The 23,383-nt window shown below is 43.5% G+C and overlaps 1 protein-coding gene and 1 long non-coding RNA gene across 2 annotated transcripts in view; one reads left to right on the top strand and one right to left on the bottom strand.

Moving 5' to 3' along the window:
* PTPRN2 (protein tyrosine phosphatase receptor type N2) overlaps positions 1 to 23,383 on the top strand; it is a 608,845-nt gene that overhangs the window by 179,227 nt on the left and 406,235 nt on the right. Inside the window, exons 7-9 of the mRNA XM_083704687.1 lie at positions 8,658 to 8,903; positions 11,283 to 11,323; positions 12,624 to 13,015. Coding sequence (XP_083560813.1) covers positions 8,658 to 8,903; positions 11,283 to 11,323; positions 12,624 to 13,015 — 679 coding nt within the window. The remainder of the gene's footprint in view (positions 1 to 8,657; positions 8,904 to 11,282; positions 11,324 to 12,623; positions 13,016 to 23,383) is intronic.
* Positions 2,793 to 23,041, bottom strand: LOC310828124. The gene is made up of 3 exons (XR_014556698.1): positions 22,578 to 23,041; positions 22,140 to 22,338; positions 2,793 to 3,249 (listed from the first exon to the last, which is right to left on the bottom strand). It is a non-coding gene; the product is annotated as an uncharacterized lncRNA (long non-coding RNA).

The raw sequence follows: 23,383 nt of genomic DNA, 5'->3' as shown, positions 1-23,383 counted from the left end.
TAGGTAATTTTAGGACCGAGGCTTACATTCTTCCTCTTTAAGTGTAACATTATTACTTTATAATTGTGAAGTATGCAGTATGAATTTTGTGTATCCTCATCACAAGATCTGGCTTAGTTTCCTTTTTGCAGCTGAATTTGGGGAATAGCCCCACTTTTGTCATTAAGGAAATACCTGCAGAATATGCCACCACCACCACCTATTCAGTATATCGCAAGCAAAAAAGGGGGGCTGCCTCCTACCCCCACTATTCCACATGGTGTAGTGCTTAAAGTTCCAGACTAGGAGACCCAAGATAAAAATGTAATGGGGCATTCAGTAGACTAGAGAGCAATAGGTAAAGGTAAAGGAATCCCTGACCATTAGGTCCAGTCGTGACCGACTCTGGGGTTGCGGCGCTCATCTCGCTTTACTGGCCGAGGGAGCCGGCATACAGCTTTTGGGTCATGTGGCCAGCAGGACTAAGCTGCTTCTGGTGAACCAGAGCAGTGCACGGAAACACCGTTCACCTTCCTGCCAGAGCGGTACCTATTTATCTACTTGCACTTTGATGTGCTTTTGAACTGCTAGGTTGGCAGGAGCAGGGACCGAGCAACGGGAGCTCGCCCTGTCACGGGGATTCGAACTGCTGACCTTCTGATCGGCAAGTCCTAGGCTCTGTGGTTTAACCCACAGCGCCACCTACGTCCCTCTAGAGCAATGCACACACACAAATCCAGGAAAGCAGGCACCCCCTGCTGCCCTCTCCATGATTTGACTGCTACATTCCACTCCTGTTACACTACAGCAAAACAGGCACAGTTTTGCAACCTTGATAAACAGTGTTTGTTGCTGATGCTGGAGAGATTGAGCAGGAGCTGCAGAAGTGCAACCAACTCTTCGGGCAGCACATAGTTAAACAATGGTACCTGGTCTCATTAGGAGGCTATGATGGCTCCCAACTTGGATGGTTTTAAAAGATGACTGGACAAATTCAGGGAGGGTAACGCTGGCAATGGCTGTTAGCTATGATGACTATTCTCTTGCCCCCCATGGCCAGAACCAGTAATGCTTCTGAATACCAGTTGCTGGAAACCACAGTGGGGGAGATTCCTACAGGCATCTGGTTGACCACTGTGAGAACAAGATGTTGGTCTAGATGGGCCATTGGCCTGATCCAGCAGACTCTTTTATGTTCTTATTTCTCTTAAGTTAACTCCTATGGGGAGCTGGCTCACCTCCCTGTGGCTTTGTGATGTTCTCTGCATGTGAAGAGTTGCAGACAGGCACGATGAAGACACAGCAGCAATAAGCAGAGCAGGGAGGACCATGTGTAGCGCTAGCAGCTGCCCAAGTGGCTGCTTCCTCCTGCTGCTCCTCAGCTGCAACAGGCCAGTGCTCATGCGCAGCTCAGCAGCTGTGGCTGCAAGTTGTGATTTGAAGCAGCTGGTGGTAGGACTGCTGCAGGCACTCATCATTTGCTGCTGGGTGGGCAAAACAAAAGGTTTGTTGTGTGACAACAGCCAACGGGAGTGCTAGGAGGTGAAAGCAGGGACCCCACTATGCTAAGGGTTGGGTGGGGGCCTTAGAATTGGGGCCACGTGTTTGTAGGTAGCAGTGCCTTTGCTCTTGTGAATTTAATTTGGCAGAGTCTGCAACATCACAATAGGTACCGTATTTTTCGCTCCATAAGACGTACTTTTTCCCTCCTAAAAAGTAAGGGGGGAAGTGTGTGCGTGTTACGGAGTGAATGCAGGCTATGCAGCTATCACTGAAGCCAGCACAGCAAGAGGGAGAGCTGTGCAGCACCTCTTGTTGTGCTGCATTCCCAGTGAAGCAGGAGGAGGGACAGAAGTGAGCCCTTATGGAGCCGCTTCCATCCCTCATCCTTCTTCGCTGGGAAGGCAGCACAACAGCCTCAGAGATAGCTGCGCAGCTTGCTCTGGCTTTTCAGGGAGGTGGGAGAAGGGATGGAGTCCCTTCTCCCACCTCCCGGAAAAGCCAGCAAGAGCCGCTCTATCTTTAAAGAGTGTGTCTGCGGCTCTTGCGGGCTTTTCTTGTTTTCCGCCTCTAAAAACTAGGTGCGTCTTATGATCGGGTGCATCTTACAGAGCAAAAAATACGGTGTAATCATTGTCAGCCCTTCTGGGGAGGTACTGTATATGCAGTGTTAGGTGGAGTTTTCTATTAAGGGAAGGTAGGTAATGTTGGTGTGTAGAGCAACCTTTGCCAACCTGGTTCTCTCTAGATGTTTTGGATGACAGTTCCCATCATTGTTGACCATTGGCCAGGATCCTCCCTTCGTAGAAACCTGAAGCATTAAACATACCATGCTTTACATATTGTTTCTCACCGTCTTCTCCTTCGTGTTTTTTTTTTTTTTGCTCCCAAATCCCTATATCACTATTGAAGTGTTGCTATTTAGACAGAAGAGAGCCCAGTGTGTACATGCCCGAAGTGACAGGGTTCATGGTGAGGCAGCTGCCTGATAATAGGTTTCAAAAAACAAATTTTAATGTAAATGCAAGGCCAGGTGGCCCTGCACGTATCTGGAATAGGACTGCTGCTAGAGCAAACTAGGTCCATGCTGATTTCATTATCATGCACTGCCCTATTTCACCTTTCTTAGCAGGAATCTGCAGAGAAGAAATACTTAAAACTTACAGGGAACAATATGCTGCAAAATGCATTGGATTTTAACAGTTTGGCTTCTGCAGGCAAAACATTACAGAGCAACATGTTTAGGTACAATGTTGACCATTTAAGAAAAGTATTCCCACCCTCCAAATAGTTTCTTTCTCTTTAATATCTGTTCACAAATCAAGTGTTTTCTTAGCTTGTTGCCAGCAGTCAGACATCTTCTAATGAATCTTCCAATATACTTATGCCATATTTTTCAAATTGTGCCTGTGATTGCTCTTGGCTTCTATCTTCAGTGGTTGTCGGGCAATAGCAATGCTTCGTATTTTCGGCTTAGTTTTCCTTAAGATGTCAGTCTCCTCTAACAAGAAGCTTATCTTCAGGAGGTATTCCTAGCATCCTAGTGACTGCCCAGTGTGAGAAACAACACACTTCACAGAATGCAGACCATTTCTCTATCTTTGCTTTATTTAATGAACCAGAAAGATCTGCCAAATGTCTTTCAGTGGACTCTGGAGTGGGGCTGCTGGCCATTCATTTTCTCCTGTTGAATTTCTTTCCCCCTTATTTTCATTTTGTTTGAGATTACTACTGTGCTTTCCTATAGACTGTGAAACCTAGGGAAGGGAACTGAGGAGATAAGACATGATAGAATGAAAGAAAAGAAAATGAGTTGAAAACAAATGAAACTGAAATGGAAAGGTTTTATCAACAGGGTTTTTTTTATTCAGCAGTCTAGGTTTTCGCTGGATTGAACCCAATTTGCAGGGAGGGAGGGGAAAGCCCACCAGACAGCAATATTAAACTTACATGGTGCTTTATACTGAGCTCATAATTGACTTGTGCAATTGTGCACTATAGGAGTTTAAAATAGGCTATATTCTCGTTCTTTACTAAAAAAAATTATCACCTTGGTGTCTGCTCTTCATGGTCATCTTTGCCATCTCGGCATAGTCCATCATCTTGGTTATCCATGCTTCCTTGGTTGGGACTTTCTCTTCCTTCCACTTCTGGGCAAAAGGCATTCGTCCACCATGGGGTTTCTCATGGCACAAGCCACTTGGTTTTTCAACAGAGTTTACCCCAGACTTGCAAATAGCAGCTCACCCAAGTCAAGTAAAAAAAAAAAAAAGGTTGTTTCTGACCAGTGACAGACATTTTGCAAAATACAGTTCTTCCTACCTGCCCCACAGCCTTTAGGCCACAGATGACTAAAGTAGATAAGTTTAGGCTTGTGGGTCATTAGTGTCTGTGATTATATTTCCAAGCTTGATTGCACCATGGGGTGCTTTTATATAGAAGTATGTAATTATGGCTGCTAATGTAAATGTTTCATTCATTTAAATGTTATCCCACCATGTCTCAAATGAATAGGGCTCATTATAGTAATTTTTTAAAGCATTTTATATATATATATATATATATATATATATATATATATATATAGTGGCACAAATCCCCCAAAGTAACAAAAAGATTAACAACTCATTCTGGGTTTGTCTACCAGGAATAGAGTATTATTATTATTATTATTATTATTATTATTATTATTATTATTAACATTTATAAGTGCCTACATTGTTTCTGGGTGCTGTGCATACATTACAAGATAAGGCAGTCCTTCCCTGCAGGCTCAGGCTCCAAGTGTCCCTATTTTCCAGGGACAGTCCCAGATTTACAGAAGATGTCGTAGTTTCTGATTTGATCCCAGAATGTCCTGCTTTTCCTTAGGATGTCCCTATTTTAATGGAGTAATGTTGGAAGCTATGGTAGGATGTCCCTAGTTTCATTGGAGAAGTCCAGTCGCGGACGACTCTGGGGTTGGGGCGCTCATCTCGCTTTATAGGCCGAGGGAGCCGGCATTTGTCCGCAGACAGTTTTTCCGGGTCATGTGGCCAGCATGACTTAGCCGCTTCTGGCGAACCAGAGCAGCGCACGGAAATGCCGTTTACCTTCCCACTGGAGTGGTACCTATTTATCTACTTTTGCCGTGCTTTCGAACTGCTAGGTTGGCAGGAGCTGGGACCGAGCAACAGGAGCTCACCCCATCGCGGGGATTCAAACCGCCGACCTTCTAATCGGCAAGTCCTAGGCTCTATGGTTTAACCCACAGCGCCACCCATGTCCCATATTATGGAATAGGATGTCCCTATTTGCTTTGGAGAAATGTTGGAGGATATGGAGGATATGGAGTGAAAAAAGAATGGGAAGGGAAGAGGAAAGCGGGAATTAGGGCAGCTGCACCTTAACTGGCTGACGGATGGGACTAGGTTAGTCTCTTCCTTGCCGTTATATTTTTCTCTGGTGGTAGGAGGTGCAGCCTTTGAAATGGCTCAAGATCACGTGGACGGTGGCAGAAGCCAGTGTGTGCCTTCTTTGGCTTAGTTGCCAACTCCCCTCCCCCAAACTTGTGGGTTTGATGAAGAGGTTGTGAGGCAGTGTACGTATTCTGGGTGAGAAAAGGAAGATGGCTCTAAGTCCCTTAAATCAGTGTTTTTCAACCTTTTTGGGGCAAAGGCACACTTGTTTCATGAAAAAAATCACGAGGCACACCACCATTAGAAAATGTTTAATATTTTTTTCTTTAATGGCAAGCAAAAACGTTGCGGACCATTCTCTGCTCAGCGGGGGACGATCCGCTGATCCCCACTGAGCCGGCGGATGACAGCTCCGTCTCCGCACTGTGTGCGGAGAGGGAGATGTCAGAGCCCCTCTGCTCTCTATGGGGAATCGGATGAGAGCGGACCGCCTGTCCGCTCTCATCCGATCCCATCCGATCTGATCCCCACTCAGGGCGGATGGAAAATAGGGTGGACATAGTCCGGCGCCCGCCTAGTGGGCGAAAAGTTGACATTTAAAAAAAAATAATCGAATTTTTCAATATTTCCCACGGCACACCACGCAACATCTCGCGGCACACTAGTGTGCCGCGGAACAGTGGTTGAAAAACACTGCCTTAAATTATATAAAGGGCACTATGAATCCCAGAAATAAACTCAGCTCTCTTATGTTCAGCTATTTATTTACTTATTTATTTGTTTCCTAATATTTATATAAGGGACGCGGGTGGTGCTTTGGGTTAAACCACAGAGCTTAGGACTTGTTGATCAGAAGGTTGGCAGTTCGAATCCCTGCAACGGGGTGAGCTTCCGTTGCTCAGTCCCTGCTCCTGCCAACCTAGCAGTTCGAAAGCACACCAAAAGTGCAAGTAGATAAATAGGTACCACTCTGGCGGGAAGGTGAATGGCATTTCCATGCGCTGCTCTGGTCCACCAGAAGCGGCTTAGTCATGCTGGCCACATGACCCAGAAGCTGTATGCCGGCTCCCTTGGCCAATAAAGCGAGATGAGTGCTGCAACCCCAGAGTCGGCCATGACTGGACGTAATGGTCAGGGGTCCCTTTACCTTTTTTAATATTTATATACTGCTTGATTGTAAAAAAAAAAAAACCCCACAAAGAAACCTCCAAGTGGTTTACAAAAAGAATAAACCAATGAAAAACAACAATTTTAAAGATTTTTTTTTTAAAAAGTTCAAAAGTGGAGGTGGATATGCTTTTTAAAATAATTTGTGTGCAGTCTTCTCATTTCACAAAAGAGGAGGAGAGGGGAGTTAGTGACCACCCCAAGCTCATGCAGACTTATTTACGTAACAAGAAACAATGGGTTAGTTTTCATTCTGGACTGGGTAAAAATGTTCTCAGTCTATTACCTATATTTTGGCACTGTTGGCTATCTCTTTTCAGATTCCTCCACTTACTTTTGTTTACTTTATGTATTTTTCATCTCCAATATCTTTTAATATTTTCTCCTTTGAAAACATCTGTTAATAACACATTCAGAAGTCTGTTGTTTGATTTTCTTTGTAGAAATCTCGGCTTTTTCTCATCTTGCCTCAGATGTCATCTTCCATTTATGTTCTTTGGGGGTCATTGATAAACTCATTTCCTTTACTCTGTCCACATCAGAACAAAACGCAGCTAAAACTTTCATTTGAACAGACAGAAGATCCAATATATTTCAGAAAACATTTATTTACATTTTGTATTGTAGCATAAACAAATGAGATCAGGGTGGTTGTGTTAAAAGACAAGCCACTGGCATATTTATTTCCTGATATTGATGAAGATTAGGTCATAAAAATATAAATTATTATTATAAATGTAAATTAGCATGGATATATAATTAGATATTAAATTATATTTCAGCAACAAAATATACTGTCTTTTCCAGCCAGGCAGGATCCTGCATATACAAGACAGGTCAGCCCCACCAAGCAGTTGGCTATCTGGTAGTAAGTAGCTGGGTTAATGCTGAATGGTTGTTTAGCAAGTACCACAGTGAGCAGCGCCTGGAATATCTGTATGTGCAAATTCTGTTGGCAGCAGCAATATGGCTCCAAATATAATTGGGGCAAGCATGTTGGTGGCTGAAAACTGTAGGGCTTAAACTGAAATTATAGGAAGTTTTGTCAGGGCTGGGAGTCAAGCGTAGGTCGCCAACAAAGCAATAGTGCACCTGAGGTCAGTTAACTCTTTATTCAGGGAAACAAACCACAGCTCAGCCTAGTGGTTTCCAGGAGGTCTTACCACGATGAAGCAGTTGCAAGGACTTCCCAGGGCCCACTAGGACTCCTCCTTTCCAGGGTCTTTCCCACGCAGTCTCAGGCTTCGTTTGTGCACAACAACCTTCCAGTCTTCCCGTTTCATTTCTCTGTGTGTTCAAGGAGACCAGAAGGGAGGGGAGCTGGTCACAGCAGGAGAGATTCTGCTCAGAGTCTGAACTGTGCTCTGCTGCAGCTTCTTCCTGATCACTAAACCCTGTTACCTCTTCTGCTTCTGTCACCTCCTTGTCCCTGTCTGTTCCTTCCCCCTCTGACAACTCATCGTTGTCCCACCACCAATCCCCTGGCTCTGAGCCTTCTTCCCCTGGGGACTCCTTGGCTGGTTCCTCCCCCCTCTCCCCGCACTCCTCCACATCCAGCCAGTCCATGGCAGTTTTAAAACATGGCAATCTCCTCTGAGCTGCTCCTTCTCTCTTCAAGTTGGGAACTTCTGAGTGGAGAGTTTTAAGGCAATTTTGTAGGCTGGTGCACCTTGCATTTTGATTGGTTCGTTGTGGATATTTGAACCACCTGTCCTGTTTGGAGACTGTGGGAAGCTCCACCTGGGAATTTGTGTGTCAGGTAGAATGATAAGATGTGGGATTCCGATGAGAGCCCTCTGTTTCATGGCCAGTATTAGATAGACTTCACAGGGATCTCCCCATTGCCTCCCCCACCCTCCAGTTAAGCCCTTTACATGACTGGGTAAGTCAAATTGATATTGCTGATTCAAAATTCAGTGGTGGTGATTTATTTACAGTCTCTGCTTCTTTTGGGGACACCTAGTAGAAAAATAGCTCTGGTCCTTTTATTTTTTTCCAGCAGACTGCATGTTTCTTATATGTAATTATATTGATGTGCCCTCTATTTTTACCCTGCAAAAACTACATTATGGTTGACTGAGTGTAATCATAATTTATTTCTATAGTTAAGCAGCTTTAGTACAGCATAAGTTGATTTTGTTAGGAAGTCTTGGTATAGGGTTTGTAATGGGGAGGGGAGGGAGAGACCACTAATGTGATAAAATAAATACTTTTTTTGTCCTCAGGATACAAGCCTTCCTGGATAAGCCATATTGGTCTGGGAAAAGTTTCGCCACTAATTTATCCAAAATCAATTGTTTCAGTAGGGCAAGGCATGTCCGGTGAGAAAAGTGATCTAATTACTGATTCATATAAGAAGATAATCCCATGAATTAGTAACATTGAAACTATTCAATAAACACATTTGAATGAGAGAGGGGGGGAAAACAAGGCTATATTTATGAATACAGATTAGCACAGAATAATGTAGTCGAGACTTCATAGATAATTAAATAGCTCCTACTGAGGACTGGAGCAGAGACTACAATGCTTTGTTTCGCTTTTCCTTGCACATACCATCAGACTTTTCATAAGTAATCAAGTTTCTCCTCCCTCCCTCCCACCCTTCCCAAGAAATATTTATTCAGGATGTTCTGAGGGACCTAAAGAAACATCATGTGGATGTAGATAAGTTGAGCCCACTAGAGCTGGACGAGATGGCAGATATCATTGCTGATGCCATTCAAGCTGTTGATGTGGATGAAGAAAAGAAGAATGCCGCTGGGAAGGTTGGAGGAGAGGCAGAAGAGAAGAGAGTGGATGCCAAAGGAAAAGCTGATTATGAGATGGGATTAATGAGCGCCGGTTACCCTTTACAAGGTACTTTATCCACCATGGCAGCTTTCCTTTCCTTTCTAAAGGAATTCAGTCTTAAAACAACCTTGCACAAAGATGCAAAGAGGAGGAACTTACCTGTTCACCTGTCCCACTGCCGGCTCACTGCCCTGTTCTCCCTGCTGCTTGCTAGCTCCCCTCCACTTATCATTGCCTTACCGTTTGCTTCCCAGACCAAGATATTTTGCTGCCTGAGGTGAAGGACAAGATGGTTCCTCCCTGGCACATACTGAAGTCAAACAGCCTGGCTGCCGAATCTTACTTCAGCACTAGTGACAGGACAGCAGCCAACACCACGGCAAGCTAGTTTAGGGGACAGGGACAGGTTGTGTAAACCACAATTCTGTCCTCCAACAGATGAGACCGGTCCCAGGGGGCAGGGGCTTAGGAGGAACACACAGGGGGGTTCCACTGCTGCCCCACAGCATCTGTTCCCTGAGGAGATTATGCCACTTTGCCCAATAGTAGGGCCGTTCATGTAGCTTCCCTTTCCTCCTGCCATGATTATATTGTGTTCAGAGGGTGGGATGGGTGCTATACCCTCAATCCCAACTTGCTGTGGGCAATTAGGTGAGTGCAGGTTGCTCCATGATTTAAAGGAGGAGATACCTGTTTGGGGAATGTAATTCCCACACATCTACCTCCCCATTAAAATTCCAAACTGCTGTCTCTATGCAGCTGTTATCAACATAGGGGCAGTGAACCTCCTTGGATTGGGAGTACTGTGGGGGTAGGTTAAAGCTTGCTCCCCAGTGTTTCATATTTACACGATATTACTGTTGCTATTAGTAGTGTGGGAACAGTACACTCTTCCTGGACACCCAGCTGATGGCTGATTGTAGGAAAAGGTGACTGGGCTTTGGAGTCCTGTGTTGCCCACCCTTGTCCTAAGCAACAAACTGATGCAATTAAGTCATTCTGCCACTGCCACCTTAAGATACAGCTGCATTTTCATGATACTTAATTGTTCACTTGGTTAACCGATAGCACTGTTGTAAACAATTTAGATGCACCTCGTGAACAGGGCCGGATTTAGGTTTGATGAGGCCCTAAGCTACTGGAGGTAATGGGGCCCTTTGTATGTCCAGCTGTCCTTTGTCAACAACAAATCGTCACTGTTTTTTGTGTTGAATATATGCTATATGGTAATTTATGGGCCTAATAGGTATCTAAAGCCATTTGCACATAACAAAATGTGTATATTATCAAAGTAATTGTTGATATGAAATACAATTAAGAAGAAGTATATTTTGGGTGGGGGGGGTGGCCAAGAGAGTGGGGCCCTAAGCTATAGCTTGTTTAGCTTATATGTAAATCCGGCACTGCTCATGAACCAGGCACTGCATTTACGTGATCTGCTAAAATAATTAGCCATCAGTTTGGTCTAGATTACCCTCACGGTACCTTCCAACTCTACGGTTCTATGATTCTATGACCCATTCAGGAAAAGTAGAGCAGACATGGTACTAATTTGTTTTGGAGAACTCATAGTTTTGAGGCCTGATTAAAAAAAAAACATGTACTATCCAGTAAGAGTGGCCTGTGTGTTCCCAAATTCAGTTTCCTTGTCCCACTCTCACACAGGTCATTAGTCCTCTTATTAAGCCTTACAGCACCTCGTGTTCATTGATCAAATAGGTGCATGCAGATGCATGTGACAGGAAACATGTAAACAGCACATTGATTTACATGTGGATCATTTAAAAGTGTCTGAGTTTATTGATGTGGATAAAAATGAGATGTGAACAGCTCCATTGCTAGGTCATTTTGTGACTCATGTGAAAGATGCACAAAAATCTGTTTTTCATGCTTATAAGCCTCACAAAGGCTTCCTGTTCCTATCCTAAAACAGGCAATTCAGTATCCTGTATTTACCTCTGAGTAGTCACAATAACTGAGAAACCATTATTTTGAAGTGCCTACTTTATTAAAATAAAGGATTAGATGAACACATGAAATCCATTTTTCCCTGAAAAGTGCCTGAAATGAAAATCTGTTGCCTTTTTGCATTTATTACTGTAGCCATTATTTCTATGCTAGCAGAAAACATGGTATTGATTTTTTTTTTAAGGCACTGGTAAACAGAGGTAAATTCGTTGCCATACTATTGAACTAATTAATATAATGCACTCTTACAGTACTGCCTCCATTGATCTTCCATTAGCAAGCTGTCCAAATGGAGTCAAAGTGACGAACCTGATCTATGCTTTTACTTTCGCCTTTCAGCGGCAACATCTTAATGTTTAATGTACAGTAAATAACACCACAATCTATAGAAAAGCAAAGCTAGTACAGCAGTGTCTGCATTACACATGTAATGCTCTATAATGTCCCACAACACATGCTTGTTCAATGTTCCCACAGATGGAGGGGCACAGAATGAAGATGCCAGGACTAAAAATGAGGTAAATTGCATGTTTAAATATAAATATCGACAATCCATCGCACCAAATGCTCGTCATCCGAGATATGCTAAATATAATGTAATAAAAATAATTGATGTTCAGTTTACAACACAGTGACAACAGTGGAACACAGACGGAGGTGCACTTGCAACCATCAGTGGATTTCAGACAGTGGGAGTGGGGGCGTTAGCAGCAGCTAGCAGGGGAAAAATTATGTTTTCTCACTCGCCAGTATTGCTCCTTTACCCCCCAAAATCAGTGAATGCCACCCCTCCCCAATTCACCACCTGTGAATGCACCAGCAAAATTCAGAGTAGCATTCTCATTCATCTCTAAAAAGTGGATGAGATATGTGTGCTATAGATGCCTCAGCTAATTTGCTAGTTTGTTCCTTTATTAAATTTATATGCTGCCCATGGTGGCAAAAACATAAGGCACGGAAATGCCGTTTACCTTCCTGTCACAGTGGTACCTATTTATCTACTTGCACTGGTGTGCTTTCGAACAGCTAGGTTGGCAGCACCTGAGACGGGAGCAACAGGAGCTCACTCCCGTTGGCGGGGATTCAAACCGCCAATCTTCCGATCGGGAAGCCCAAGAGCCTCAGTGGTTTAGACCACAGCACCACCCGTGTCCCTGTTGTGCTGCTCTTAACACCATGGGAATGGAACTTCACAGCAGATTTTAATTGAATTTCAAGTCATGTTTCTGAAACACAAAGCAGAAGAAGAATCCAGAATTTGGTCTTAGACAGTTCCCCCCTCCAAAGAGTTAAGAATTTAGACTAAGTGATGGGGCTGTTTCTAGATCTCAAGGCTAGCTGATTTGAAAGACCCAGAATTTGAAATCATAACTTGGTGGAAAGACTTGGTGGCCTCATGCCACTGTCAGCAGGAAGACTTGAATTGAGTCAAACAGGGATGTCTAGGGCTCCTTCGTGTAACATAAGGCTGGGCAAAAAGAAATTAATGATAATGCTTTAGGTTTAGACATACTTCAGTGCTTCCAAAAGATGAAGCCTCTTAAGATCAGTCAAATTTAAGAAGAGAAAAGCAGTTTCGGGGAAAATACAGGCAACATTTTCTAAGCTGCAATCTAAGAGCTGTCAAAAGCTGCACCCCAGGCTAAAGTGATTTCTAGTTTTCATCTTTCATAAGTGGACAACAGTGTCTACTAATGTACTTAGTATAGCTTCAGGATTCTGTTAGTTTTGGGCCCTTGAATTTCACATAGATTCCCCATTAATGCGTGTTCAAAATTGTTATGAATGACACTGCTTGTTTTTGTTTTTGTAATATAGGAGAACCATTTGAGTAAAAAACTACTTGATTTCCTGAATGAGGATATCGCAGCTGAAAATCTTCTTAGGGAGCCCATGTCCAAAGAATCTTTTAAAACAGAAATGAAGAAGTCGGAGGATTTAGATCTCTCCTCCTCTTCCTCTGAGGAGGTGAAGGTTGGGGTTGAAAATGTGAAGAGCGAAACATTCTCCAGGGAGTTGATAGCTGAAAAGAAAGCTGAGTCGGAACCTAACTCTCAAGAGCTGACTGAGCTTCATCACTGGATTAAGAATACTTTGATTCAGGATAAAACTGTCTATGGAGAAACTCAAAATAAATTGGGAGAAGGCCTTCAGCTGGATGCCAAGCCTTCTAAAGAGGATGAATATGGATACATCGTGACAGAGAAAGAGTAAGTGTAAATTTTTGTTTGTGTCTGTGTGTGCATATATGTGTGTTTAAAATATAGAATGGTTAAAATAGGTTATTTGTGAATACTGAAATATTTATTTAATTTTTCAAATGTATGTACTGGGTTTTCCCAGTAGTGATGTATGGAAGTGAGAGCTGGACCATAAAGAAGGCTGATCGCCAAAGAATTGATGCTTTTGAATTCTGGTGCTGGAGGAGACTCTGGAGAGTCTCATGGACTACAAGAAGATCAAACCTATCCATTCTGAAGGAAATCAGCCCTGAGTGCTCACTGGAAGGACAGATCGTGAAGCTGAGGCTCCAATACTTTGGCCACCTCATGAGAAGAGAAGACTCCCTGGAAAAGCCCCTGATGTTGGGAAAGATGGAGGGCACAAGGAGAAGGGGACGACAGAGGACGAGATGGTTGGATAGTGCTCTCGAAACTACCAGCATGAATTTGACCAAACTGTGGGAGGCAGTGGAAGACAGAAATGCCTGGCGTGCTCTGGTCCATAGGGTCATGAAGAGTCGGATACGACTAAAGGACTAAACAACAACAAATGTGCCCCCAGGTCTGCTAAATATCCAAGCAGCTCACAGTAACATCCAAGAAACAGTGTCTGTAGTTCAAAATACTAGAGCAGCAAATAATGTAAAACCTGCGGCATCCATTTCAAAGCTAAGAGTAAAATTTAAAATGACCTTATCAGTGTGATATCTTTTAAAAACTTTTTTTTTAAAGTCACCCAAATGCTTTTTTGTTAGCTACTATCTCCCTGAACTGCTTTGACAGAAAAGCCAGAGCTTCCACATTTCCTGTGAAAATACATAAAATGAAGGCCATTTATCTACTTCTCTCACTGTCCTTTGGTGGCCTTGTGGACTGCAGAGTACATTAGTAGCAGTATTAATGGTTTTACAGATGTGCTCTTTGAATATTAGGCTTCACAGTGCAAAATATGATGAATGTTGTACATTAGGATTCTTGGCCCAATTTTCCTGTGGTAAATACTGGAAGTAGCACTGCTGTTGTAGGCGAGACAAATGCTAAAATCAAATGTGTACTTAGGAGTAAACTCTACTGAACTCATCAAGGCTTTCTTCTTGCCGAACATATCTAGGATTAGGCTGTGTGCATCTCTTCGTTTAAGCAGGTGAGCCCTGGTCAGTGTGGTGCTGATACAATTTATGCTGGGAACATTCTTCTGTTTATAGGTAGAAAGGTTGTGAAATTCGAGTTTGCTTATTGTACCTTGGCTTTCAGAAACACTGCCTGAACAATTTAATACATGCTGCTGTGCTCTGTAATGTAAGGCTGCTGAGGGAAAGGGACTCCGGAACAGATAGTTGTCACCAGGATATTTTGAGTAAACCGCTGAGCTTGTCCAAGATTTTCCTCAGTCCTTTAAAAAATAAAAGAAAATAAAACTCTGGGTGTGTTAATAATGCCCTGTTTACCTTCTGAGCAGAAAACCTAGACTCATTGAATTGTAGAGTTGGAAGGGACCACAAGTTTCCCTGCAATGCTCAAACCCACAACCCTTAGATTAAGAGTACTGTGCTCTACAGACTGAGCTATCCAATCCATGAAGGATTGGAAACATGGTTTTTTTCTAACTATGGTGGAGGGCCAGGACACCTGTGGACCTCCTGATGGTGTTTATCCACAACTCCTATGATTCTGCCAACAGACCATGCTGCGTGAAGTAGATGGGAGCTGAAGTCCAACAACAACTTGAGAGCTGCAGGTTCCCTATTCCTACCAAAGGGGTGTGCTGAATGCCCTTAACAACAACAACAACAACTTCTATTTATTTAGCTCATTTTTCTGTAGGTTCATATAAATTTCACCAGAAAGAAATGTGTAGACACCCCTCCATACATTTCAGAGTCGTACACCAAATCATAGAATTTGCAGAGTTGGAAGAGAACCACAAGGGTCATCTCATCCAGCCCCCTGCAATGCAGGAATATTTTGCCCAAGGTGGGGTTCGAATCCACAACCTTGAGATTAAGCGTCTTGTGCCCCCTACCAACTGAGCTATCCCAGCTGCTACCGTATGTTCTAAATCTAAGCACAAAGTAGCCTTAAGTAACGTGGATTTGAAGAGGGCGTGCTTTGACTGGAGAGTAAAAGAATGGAGGGAGATGATAAGAGAGACGAGTTAACTGGTAGATTATGGGGCCAAGTGGTCTGTCGTGGTCCAGTTGCTCTTTCTGATATGCGGAAAGGAGCAGTGCGATAGCAAGAAGCAAAGAAGGATGGTGGTAGAGCCTAGAGCACAGGCAGCTGGAAGAGAAGCTGTAAGGTTAAGTTACATTCAATGGTTAGTGTCAGTTTGGAGAAGGACTTTAAGATTAAGTATAGAGTGGCGAGAGAGAGAGAGGTTTGCAGCATAGAGGCCTGGAGCAAGCAAAGCTTATTCCTTTATTATCAAGACCAATTCCCCAGCTGAAATTTGGTAGAGGTTTAATTTCTCTGAATTATGGAAATATATGTAACGTAGACACTCTTGACATTTTCATAGTTCAAGGATGTCAAAGCTATGCAGTTGTAAGCAAGTTTTTTCCCCCTTTTAAAACAAAAACACAGCTCACGAAAGATAAAGAAAGCAATAGAACACAACTAAAAATGATACCTGGAGTCCAAAGCTTTTTTTTTTATTTTTAATACCGTTTATTCCTATAATATTCTCTTGCTTTATTGAAACTGTACATTGTGGTTGCTGCTTGTCAGAATTTTATTAGCAGAAGTGGTTATAATAAAGGAACAAAATCCTTTCAGCAGAAACGAACCCTCTGTTGGTAAAAGGGGTCTTGCATATTCATGCACAGAGGTTAATAGCTTGGAGTTCTTTTTCACTTTGCGATTTCAGATGTAACTGGGGGCGGGGGGGGTTGCACTCAGCAGTATGGTTAGAAAGATGTCAGAGGTGATTCATTCACACTTGGATTCTCAGTGTGTGTGTTTTTGTTGGCTCCAGAGCCTTGATTCAAGGAAATTGCTTCATTGTACTGTGAAGACCAGGTATTTTAATTGTGTCATAGAGCAGAGACAAATATTTTCCTCAAAAGTTCCCAAAGAAGTGATTTGTGATAGTTTTGAAGATTTGTCAAAATGGCAGCCTGCTTATCAGTACAGTGGTACCTTGGGTTACAGACGCTTCAGATTACAGACTCTGCTAACCCAGAAATAGTATCTCGGGTTAAGAACTTTGCTTCAGGATGAGAACAGAAATTGTGCCATGGTGGCGCAGCGGCAGCAGGAGGCCCCATTAGCTAAAGTGTCTCAAGTTAAGAACAGTTTCAGGTTAAGAACGGACCTCCGGAACGAATTAAGCTCTTAACCTGAGGTACCACTGCAGTTAGAACAAATAGGTCACTCCTGCTTTTTGTTGAGTGACCTTTCAGTAACCTGTACTGATCCATAGTAAGCACTGGTGCTAATCTTAGGGGTGAGTTAACAGTTTCAGTATAGACATTTGTCTGGCAAATCCTCTCAGGTGCTGCTTCAGCATTTTATTTTGGGTAGAAAGTGTTCAAAACGGATAACTTCCCTGTATGCTGGTCCTTCCAGTCCATGATATGGATGCTATGCGGCTGCCGAGACCCCATAACACCGGTCTTGAAAGACCTACATTGGCTCCCAGTACGTTTCCGAGCACAATTCAAAGTGTTGGTGTTGACCTTTAAAGCCCTAAACGGCCTCGGCCCAGTATACCTGAAGGAGCGTCTCCACCCCCATCGTTCTGCCCGGGCGCTGAGGTCCAGCGCCGAGGGCCTTCTGGCGGTTCCCTCATTGCGAGAAGCAAAGCTACAGGGAACCAGGCAGAGGGCCTTTTCGGTAGTGGCGCCCGCCCTGTGGAACGCCCTCCCATCAGATGTCAAAACGATAAACAACTACCTGACATTCAGAAGACATCTTAAGGCAGCCCTGTTCAGGGAAGTTTTTAATGTATGATATTTTAGTGTTTTCTGGTTTCTATGGAAGCCGTCCAGAGTGGCTGGGGAAACCAGCCAGATGGGCGGGGTACAAATAATAAATTATTATTATTATTATTATTATTATTATTACGCCATCCCCTATAGTAACTCCAAACGCGTACAAGTTAAATGTGCAAAAGTTATTCTTCATAACTTTCCTTTAACTTTCCTTCCAGAAGAGCTAGAGCCTTTTTTCTTTTTCTTTTTAAAGAAAGCTCAGAGCTTGGCACCGGTAAAGGCCCTAATTGGCATTGGGATGGAAATACTCACCCTAATCGATTAGCCTCCACTGATGTGTCGGGGACTGGCTGGCTGGATGATAAGGAGTGGTTGGACGCAGCAGCCGGGGAACCCTCAAGGGAAACCCCAGAGGAGGAGGGCTCAGAGCCAGGGAATTGGTGGTGGAACACCAAGGAGAGGTCAGAGGGAGAAGTGTAGGAAGAGTTGTTGGATGCTGAAGGGGCAACAGGATTTTGTGAAGAGGGAGAGCCTGTGACAGGGAGCATTTCCGACTCAGAGGATGAAGCAGAGGAGTGGGGGCAAGAGCCTTCAGAAGAATACAGGGAGCCTGCCTCTCCTTGATTCTCTCCAAGGACAAACAGAGTGATGCATTGAGCAGAACAGATATTAGAGCTGCCCAGACACAGTTTGAGACTGCTTGGGAAACATCTGCGAAAGGAGGAGTCTTAGAGGGAACTGGAGGCGGAGATCGTCAGCCCTGGCAACTGCTCTATAGGGGCAAGACTTACTGGGAATTGTTGCTGAGCTGTATGCTGTTTCTTTGAATAACTTCTCTGACAAACTCTGCTTCTTGCTTGCTGACCCATGTTTGACTCCAGCCCTGACAAGGAGTTAAGGAAAGGAAGAGTGGTAACAACACAACAAACTGAAATATTAAAATTCAACAATGGCAATTCACTGTTTGTTCCAAAGCTATCCTCTCAGTCAGCAATGTATATTAATAACTTGGGGTGGGCAGGCTAATTCCACTCGTACTACACATATCTGCACTTATTCTAGGGGCATAACTGGCAGAAAGGCCTTGGAAAATAGGGGTAGAAAAGGCAGGGGCATATGAAAGGAGAAGGCGAAAGCTCAATAAAGGAAATGGATCAAGGAAGCGCAAAGAGAAAGACTGGAGGAAGGTGATACTGGTCAATGAGGGAAAGGGTGAAGACTGGGGTGAGGAAGGAAAGAGAAAATTGATACAGAGGGGAGAAACACATGATCAGGAGGCTGCAGAAGCAAAGAAGGTTGAAGGTCACACGTTGATTCTACGAAACCTTTGACTACACATCTCTTGTTTTCCAGGAATCAGCAGAGATATCTACTTAGCGCTATGATATTTTCTGGCTAAATAAATCCTGGCTGTGTTTTACGAGTGGGAAAATAAAGTCACTTAAAAAAAAAACCCACACAAATCCAGCAACCAAACCTTATATAACCATTGGAGAGCAAATTCATTCTGTAGCATGTAGTAGGAAGAACTCATATATTTCTGAATTTCTTGGGAAAGGATGGGATTCGCTTCAACCTCAACACTTTGCAGAATCTTTGCAAAGCTTTGGGGAAAATTGGAAGTTACAGACTTACAGGTTCCAAACCCGTAGTGAACATCCCAAAGCCCGAAAATAATTGATTCAAATTTCCCCACTTTTGTGTATTTATCTAGCTCATACCCCACCCTTCCAAAGTAGAAGGCGCCATTGGTTATAAAACCATCATAAAACAACTTCGCTATTAAAGAGGTTTAAAAATTAATAACATTTACACTCACCAGGTCTATATGCTTTCACCATCTGTTGCATCCGTAGGCATTTAAGAGATTGCAGATGGTCCTGCTTCCTTCCAGTTCTATTCATGCTTTTGTTGCTCCAAAGCACACAACTCTCTACAGCCTTATTTTACTCTTGCCTCTGTTCCTCTTCCCATTGTGCCTGGTGACTCCAGATTAAGTTAAAGGAAGCAAATGGTCCCAGGGAGTCTTTTATTTTTTTGGCTGCCCCCCGCCCTGCTCGATTGTGGATGGTCAACAACCATCCTGTGTGCCCAAAGCTTATGAGATTGATTTGGAATAAATTGCATTGCAGGTTGCAGGTCAGTTTTAATCCATAATAGGGAATGGATTATTAAGAACTATATTGTATGTGTTCTAAAAGATTTATTTGTGGAAGAAATCTTTCCTAATACTTTATTACTGCTCTGCTATAGCAGCATGTGGCGAACCAGGCATCAAACTATATGATCCCCCGGATACAAGAAGCTGGCAGTTAAAACTCCCTCAATCTTCATTTCTTCCTAGTGGTGATAGCTGTATAACAATGTTTTAAGGATCAGTGCACATGATTGACCTGAACGCTATTCTCCTCTTCTGCTGGTAGTAAATTTCTGCTTGTGAGGATGAGGTTATCCAACTTGTCAGGGGCACCATCTACTGGGGGAGGAGGCCAGGAGCCAAGGGTCCCCCAAATTTTCAAGGGAGTGGCTTGGGGCCCCTCAAAATCCCATGGTGGTATGTCACATGCGCCCACTGTGTGGCATGCGCGAGTGATGTCAGCACATCAAATAGCATGTGCACACAGCTGGTGCCTGCCCCCTTGATTGCGGGGGCAGGTCGGCGCACTTTCAACTTGTTTTTCACAAGCAGCATCAGCGCTTTTGCGTAAGTTGGTGCTTTAAGAGTTCCCTTTCATTAAATTTGCAAATTCTACTACCCCTAGATTCCCCTCCCCCTTCTAGCTAAAGAGCACCACTTCCCCACCCCGTATCTTCTTAAGTGTGGCTCACAAAAGGAAAGGGAAAGGTCCCTCTTCAACCACCGATTACAGTTTAGCCCACAATGATTTAAGTAGGGATACAAAAATGGCAAACAAATGAGATTATCCTATTCACCACAATAAGGTATTTGGCATCAGGGTGGATACTGAGAGCAGATGTCATGATCAGAGTACTTCTGTGTGCTGGAGTATGAAAAGCAACGACAAACCTAGACAGCATCTTCACCTTGCCAACAAATGTCCGTGTAGTTAAAGCTATGGTTTTCCCAGTAGTGATGTATGGAAGTGAGAGTTGGACCATAAAGAAGGCTGATCGCCAAAGAATTGATGCTTTTGAATTATGGTGCTGGAGGAGACTCTGGAGAGTCCCATGGACTGCAAGAAGATCAAACCTCTCCATTCTTAAGGAAATCAGCCCTGAGTGCTCACTGGAAGGACAGATCCTGAAGCTGAGACTCCAATACTTTGGCCACCTCATGAGAAGAGAAGACTCCCTGGAAAAGCCCCTGATGTTGGGAAAGAGGGAGGGCACAAGGAGAAGGGGATGACAGAGGACGAGATGGTTGGACAGTGTTCTCGAAGCTACCAGCATGAGTTTGACCAAACTGCGGGAGGCAGTGGAAGACAGGAGTGCATGATGTGCTCTGGTCCATGGGGTCATGAAGAGTTGGACACGACTAAACAACAACAAAATGTATGAATGTTTTCCATTTAATATGGAAACGCTGCGGAAGTGTTGTATAACTCACAGGCAAAGGCAAATTCTGATAAGGAAGCACTCTCTTATTGCCTCTGTTGTAGGTGGAGCCAGCATGTATTTGAAATGAGACCCACCCCCCTACTAAAGCCTTATATAGTGTCACATTTCCATAATAGCCCCTGTGAACGGATCCCTCCTTCATTCCTACGTTCCTGTTACCTTTCTCATGATATGTAATTTCCATTGACCTTCATAGTCTGACCACCGAAATTGATTTTTGCAAAGTGTCATCTGCTTTATAAATTGGTCTGGACTTGAATCTGTCTTGAGTTAAAAGGTTTAAATTTCACACCTATTTGCGGTGGGGAAGGAAGAGAAGGAAGGTAGGTGTGCAAAATGTGGCAAGCAGAGATTTGCTGTCTTGTCAAAACAGAAGTAAGCTTATGAATGTTCAGTAGCTAATAAAGCCTTAGAGGAAACAAGTCTGGGGGAAATGGATTGGAGCCAGATGAAGTTAAATTGCAGTGTTCTTAATAATCATTACCACAGGCTTGTTTGAGCTCTCAGGTAACAGAACTCTGCAGGATCCATTCCTGCCACAACATGGCTACGAAGCACAAATCCTGTTTACACGTGGGTTGCTGCATGCAATAACTCTTCTACATTTTAATTTTAAATGATTCAAGATTTAGTTAGAGTTCAAGTCGCAAGGCTGTATTCTATACAGGCAAAAGGTATTGGTATCCATTTGTATATGGGGAGATGTGGGGCTGTCGTTCAGTGCTAGAAATTGTGTTTTGCATGCAAAAGGTTTCAGGTTCAAATCCCGGGCATTGGGTCCAACCCAATTTGTGCATGAGCTTTGACATGTTTGACATATACCAGAAAGAGTAACACAATGCAAGTGAGGAAGGGAGTCTCACTGTGGTTGGCTGCTCAACTTTACGCTTCATTCTTCCTTTGCAAAGCAAGTATGGCCCAAAGTAGAAAACATTCCAAATTAGCTCTCAACAATGGCTTGTACAGTGGCATTTGCTTGAAGAGAGATCTCGCAAAAGCAAATATTGAATAAAACAAGTCTGCCGATTGCACCTAGGGAAATCCCACTAAGTCTGTTCTCTCCAAGTTCACTTCTTGGCAAAACATATTGTTGTTTTAGTTTTGGGGAAAGTAAATTTCCACAAAGGGCAAAGTTTTGTTATGACTTACAGACTGGTTCTTAATGATAAGAGAGAGAGAGAGAGAGAGAGTCATCATGTATGAAAGGCTACTTCTCAGAGCATGAATAAGTGCCCAGTGAGTTACCCCAAGGGTATGTGGAGGATTTAAAATTCCACGTGGATTTAAATACATTGACGGATTAAGAAGCACAATGGCTGATGAATTCCAGGGTAATGGATTGGTAGAAGACAGCTCTTATATTTTGAAAATATAAAGTCTGAGAATAAAAATATAATGTCTGCTCACCCAGACTCTGAGGTTTTGGAGTGTGGAGGAAACGCATGGTTGCCTGATAAGTTGTTTCATTAAATCTTTTGTGTGTGAATGAAAGAGCAGATGCATATGACTCGTATGCTGTTGTTGCTGAGTTTGAGAGTATTTCAGTGCAGCTGTAAAAGTACAGATGGAAATTTCCAAGAAGATCAGTTTGAATTGCTCACATAGATGTGGATGCTGACGTCTCCCCAAACCAGCAGCCTGGGAGTCCTCAGCACCAACTCTTGAGACCAACTCTGTCAGCTCAGGCAGGAAGACTACTGAGCAGCAAGATGGGCTGTAAACCAAGAGAATCCGTAATCTGTCCCAATTGCCCAATGCCAGGAACACTCACTCTAGATCTCCCACAACTGGACAGAGAGCCTGGAGAGAGAGAGAGATAGATAGAGAGAGAGAGAGAGAGAGAGAGAGAGAGAGAGAATCTCTATACATCTCAGCAAATCCATCTCCCTACCCTTAAGTCTGCCCTGATGCTGCACCGAGTACCTGGTTGGCACAGCTGGTTGAGACCAACCCACTCTGCTCATCCACCCAGGTCTCGGTTATACAGACCAGATCAGTCTCCTCATCCACAATCAGATTATGGGTGAGGAAGGTCTTACTAAGAGCTGACTTGGCATTCAACAACGACAGCTGCAGAACTGAGGACTGGCTGACCCAAAATTCGCCAGGTTGGAGCACAGGTAGGCACTGTCATGTGACAAAGACACATGAGAGCAGAAGCAGCAAAGCAGGCTGGGAAGTGCTGGGCCTGCACAATCATTTGGGCCTACTAAAGTTATTCAGGCCTAACTGCTAAGTGTCGAGTCACTCTGACATGTGACTTAGCCAGCCAGTTTCTCTTTTGTGCTCTCTGTAAGATTTCGTGAGAGTCTGTCTGCCTCAGCTGTGAACAGAGCCAGTACGTAATCTCAGTCAAACTGTTTGGAACCATGTTGTTTATGAAGAAGTTTATTTTAACTCAGTAAAGCTTTTATTCTTGAAAACTCTGCATTATTAATTTACGCTGTGCGTCAGGCACATGGCACAGTCACCAACTGCCTGTGCCTTGTGTCCCTTACCCAGCGTGCCCTACTCTGAACGCCTTTGCTTGCCTACCCTTGCTCTCCCCTGTTGCTCTTCCTCTCTTCCAAGGCACATTCTACACCTGAAAAGAAGGAAAAAAAACACCCAAATTTAAAAACCCACAGATTAAAAGCCGTTTAAAAACGTTTAAAGCATTGTAAACAGTTGGGACAGTAACACCAATAGCAAGAGCCCCCAACAGGACCCCCTAGACACTGCCACAATAAAAACACATAATGAGGATTTTATTTCTGCTTCGTTACTAAACGCAACAGAATTGTTTCTGAGGTTTTCTGCCCATCACTGAAAGACTGTGATAGTTTTTTCTCTTGTGTGGGTTTTT

This window comes from Podarcis gaigeae, assembly GCF_964106915.1.
Source record: "Podarcis gaigeae genome assembly, chromosome: 12".
Classification (NCBI taxonomy): Eukaryota; Metazoa; Chordata; class Lepidosauria; order Squamata; family Lacertidae; genus Podarcis; species Podarcis gaigeae.
This window is presented reverse-complemented; position numbering and strand designations above follow the sequence as displayed.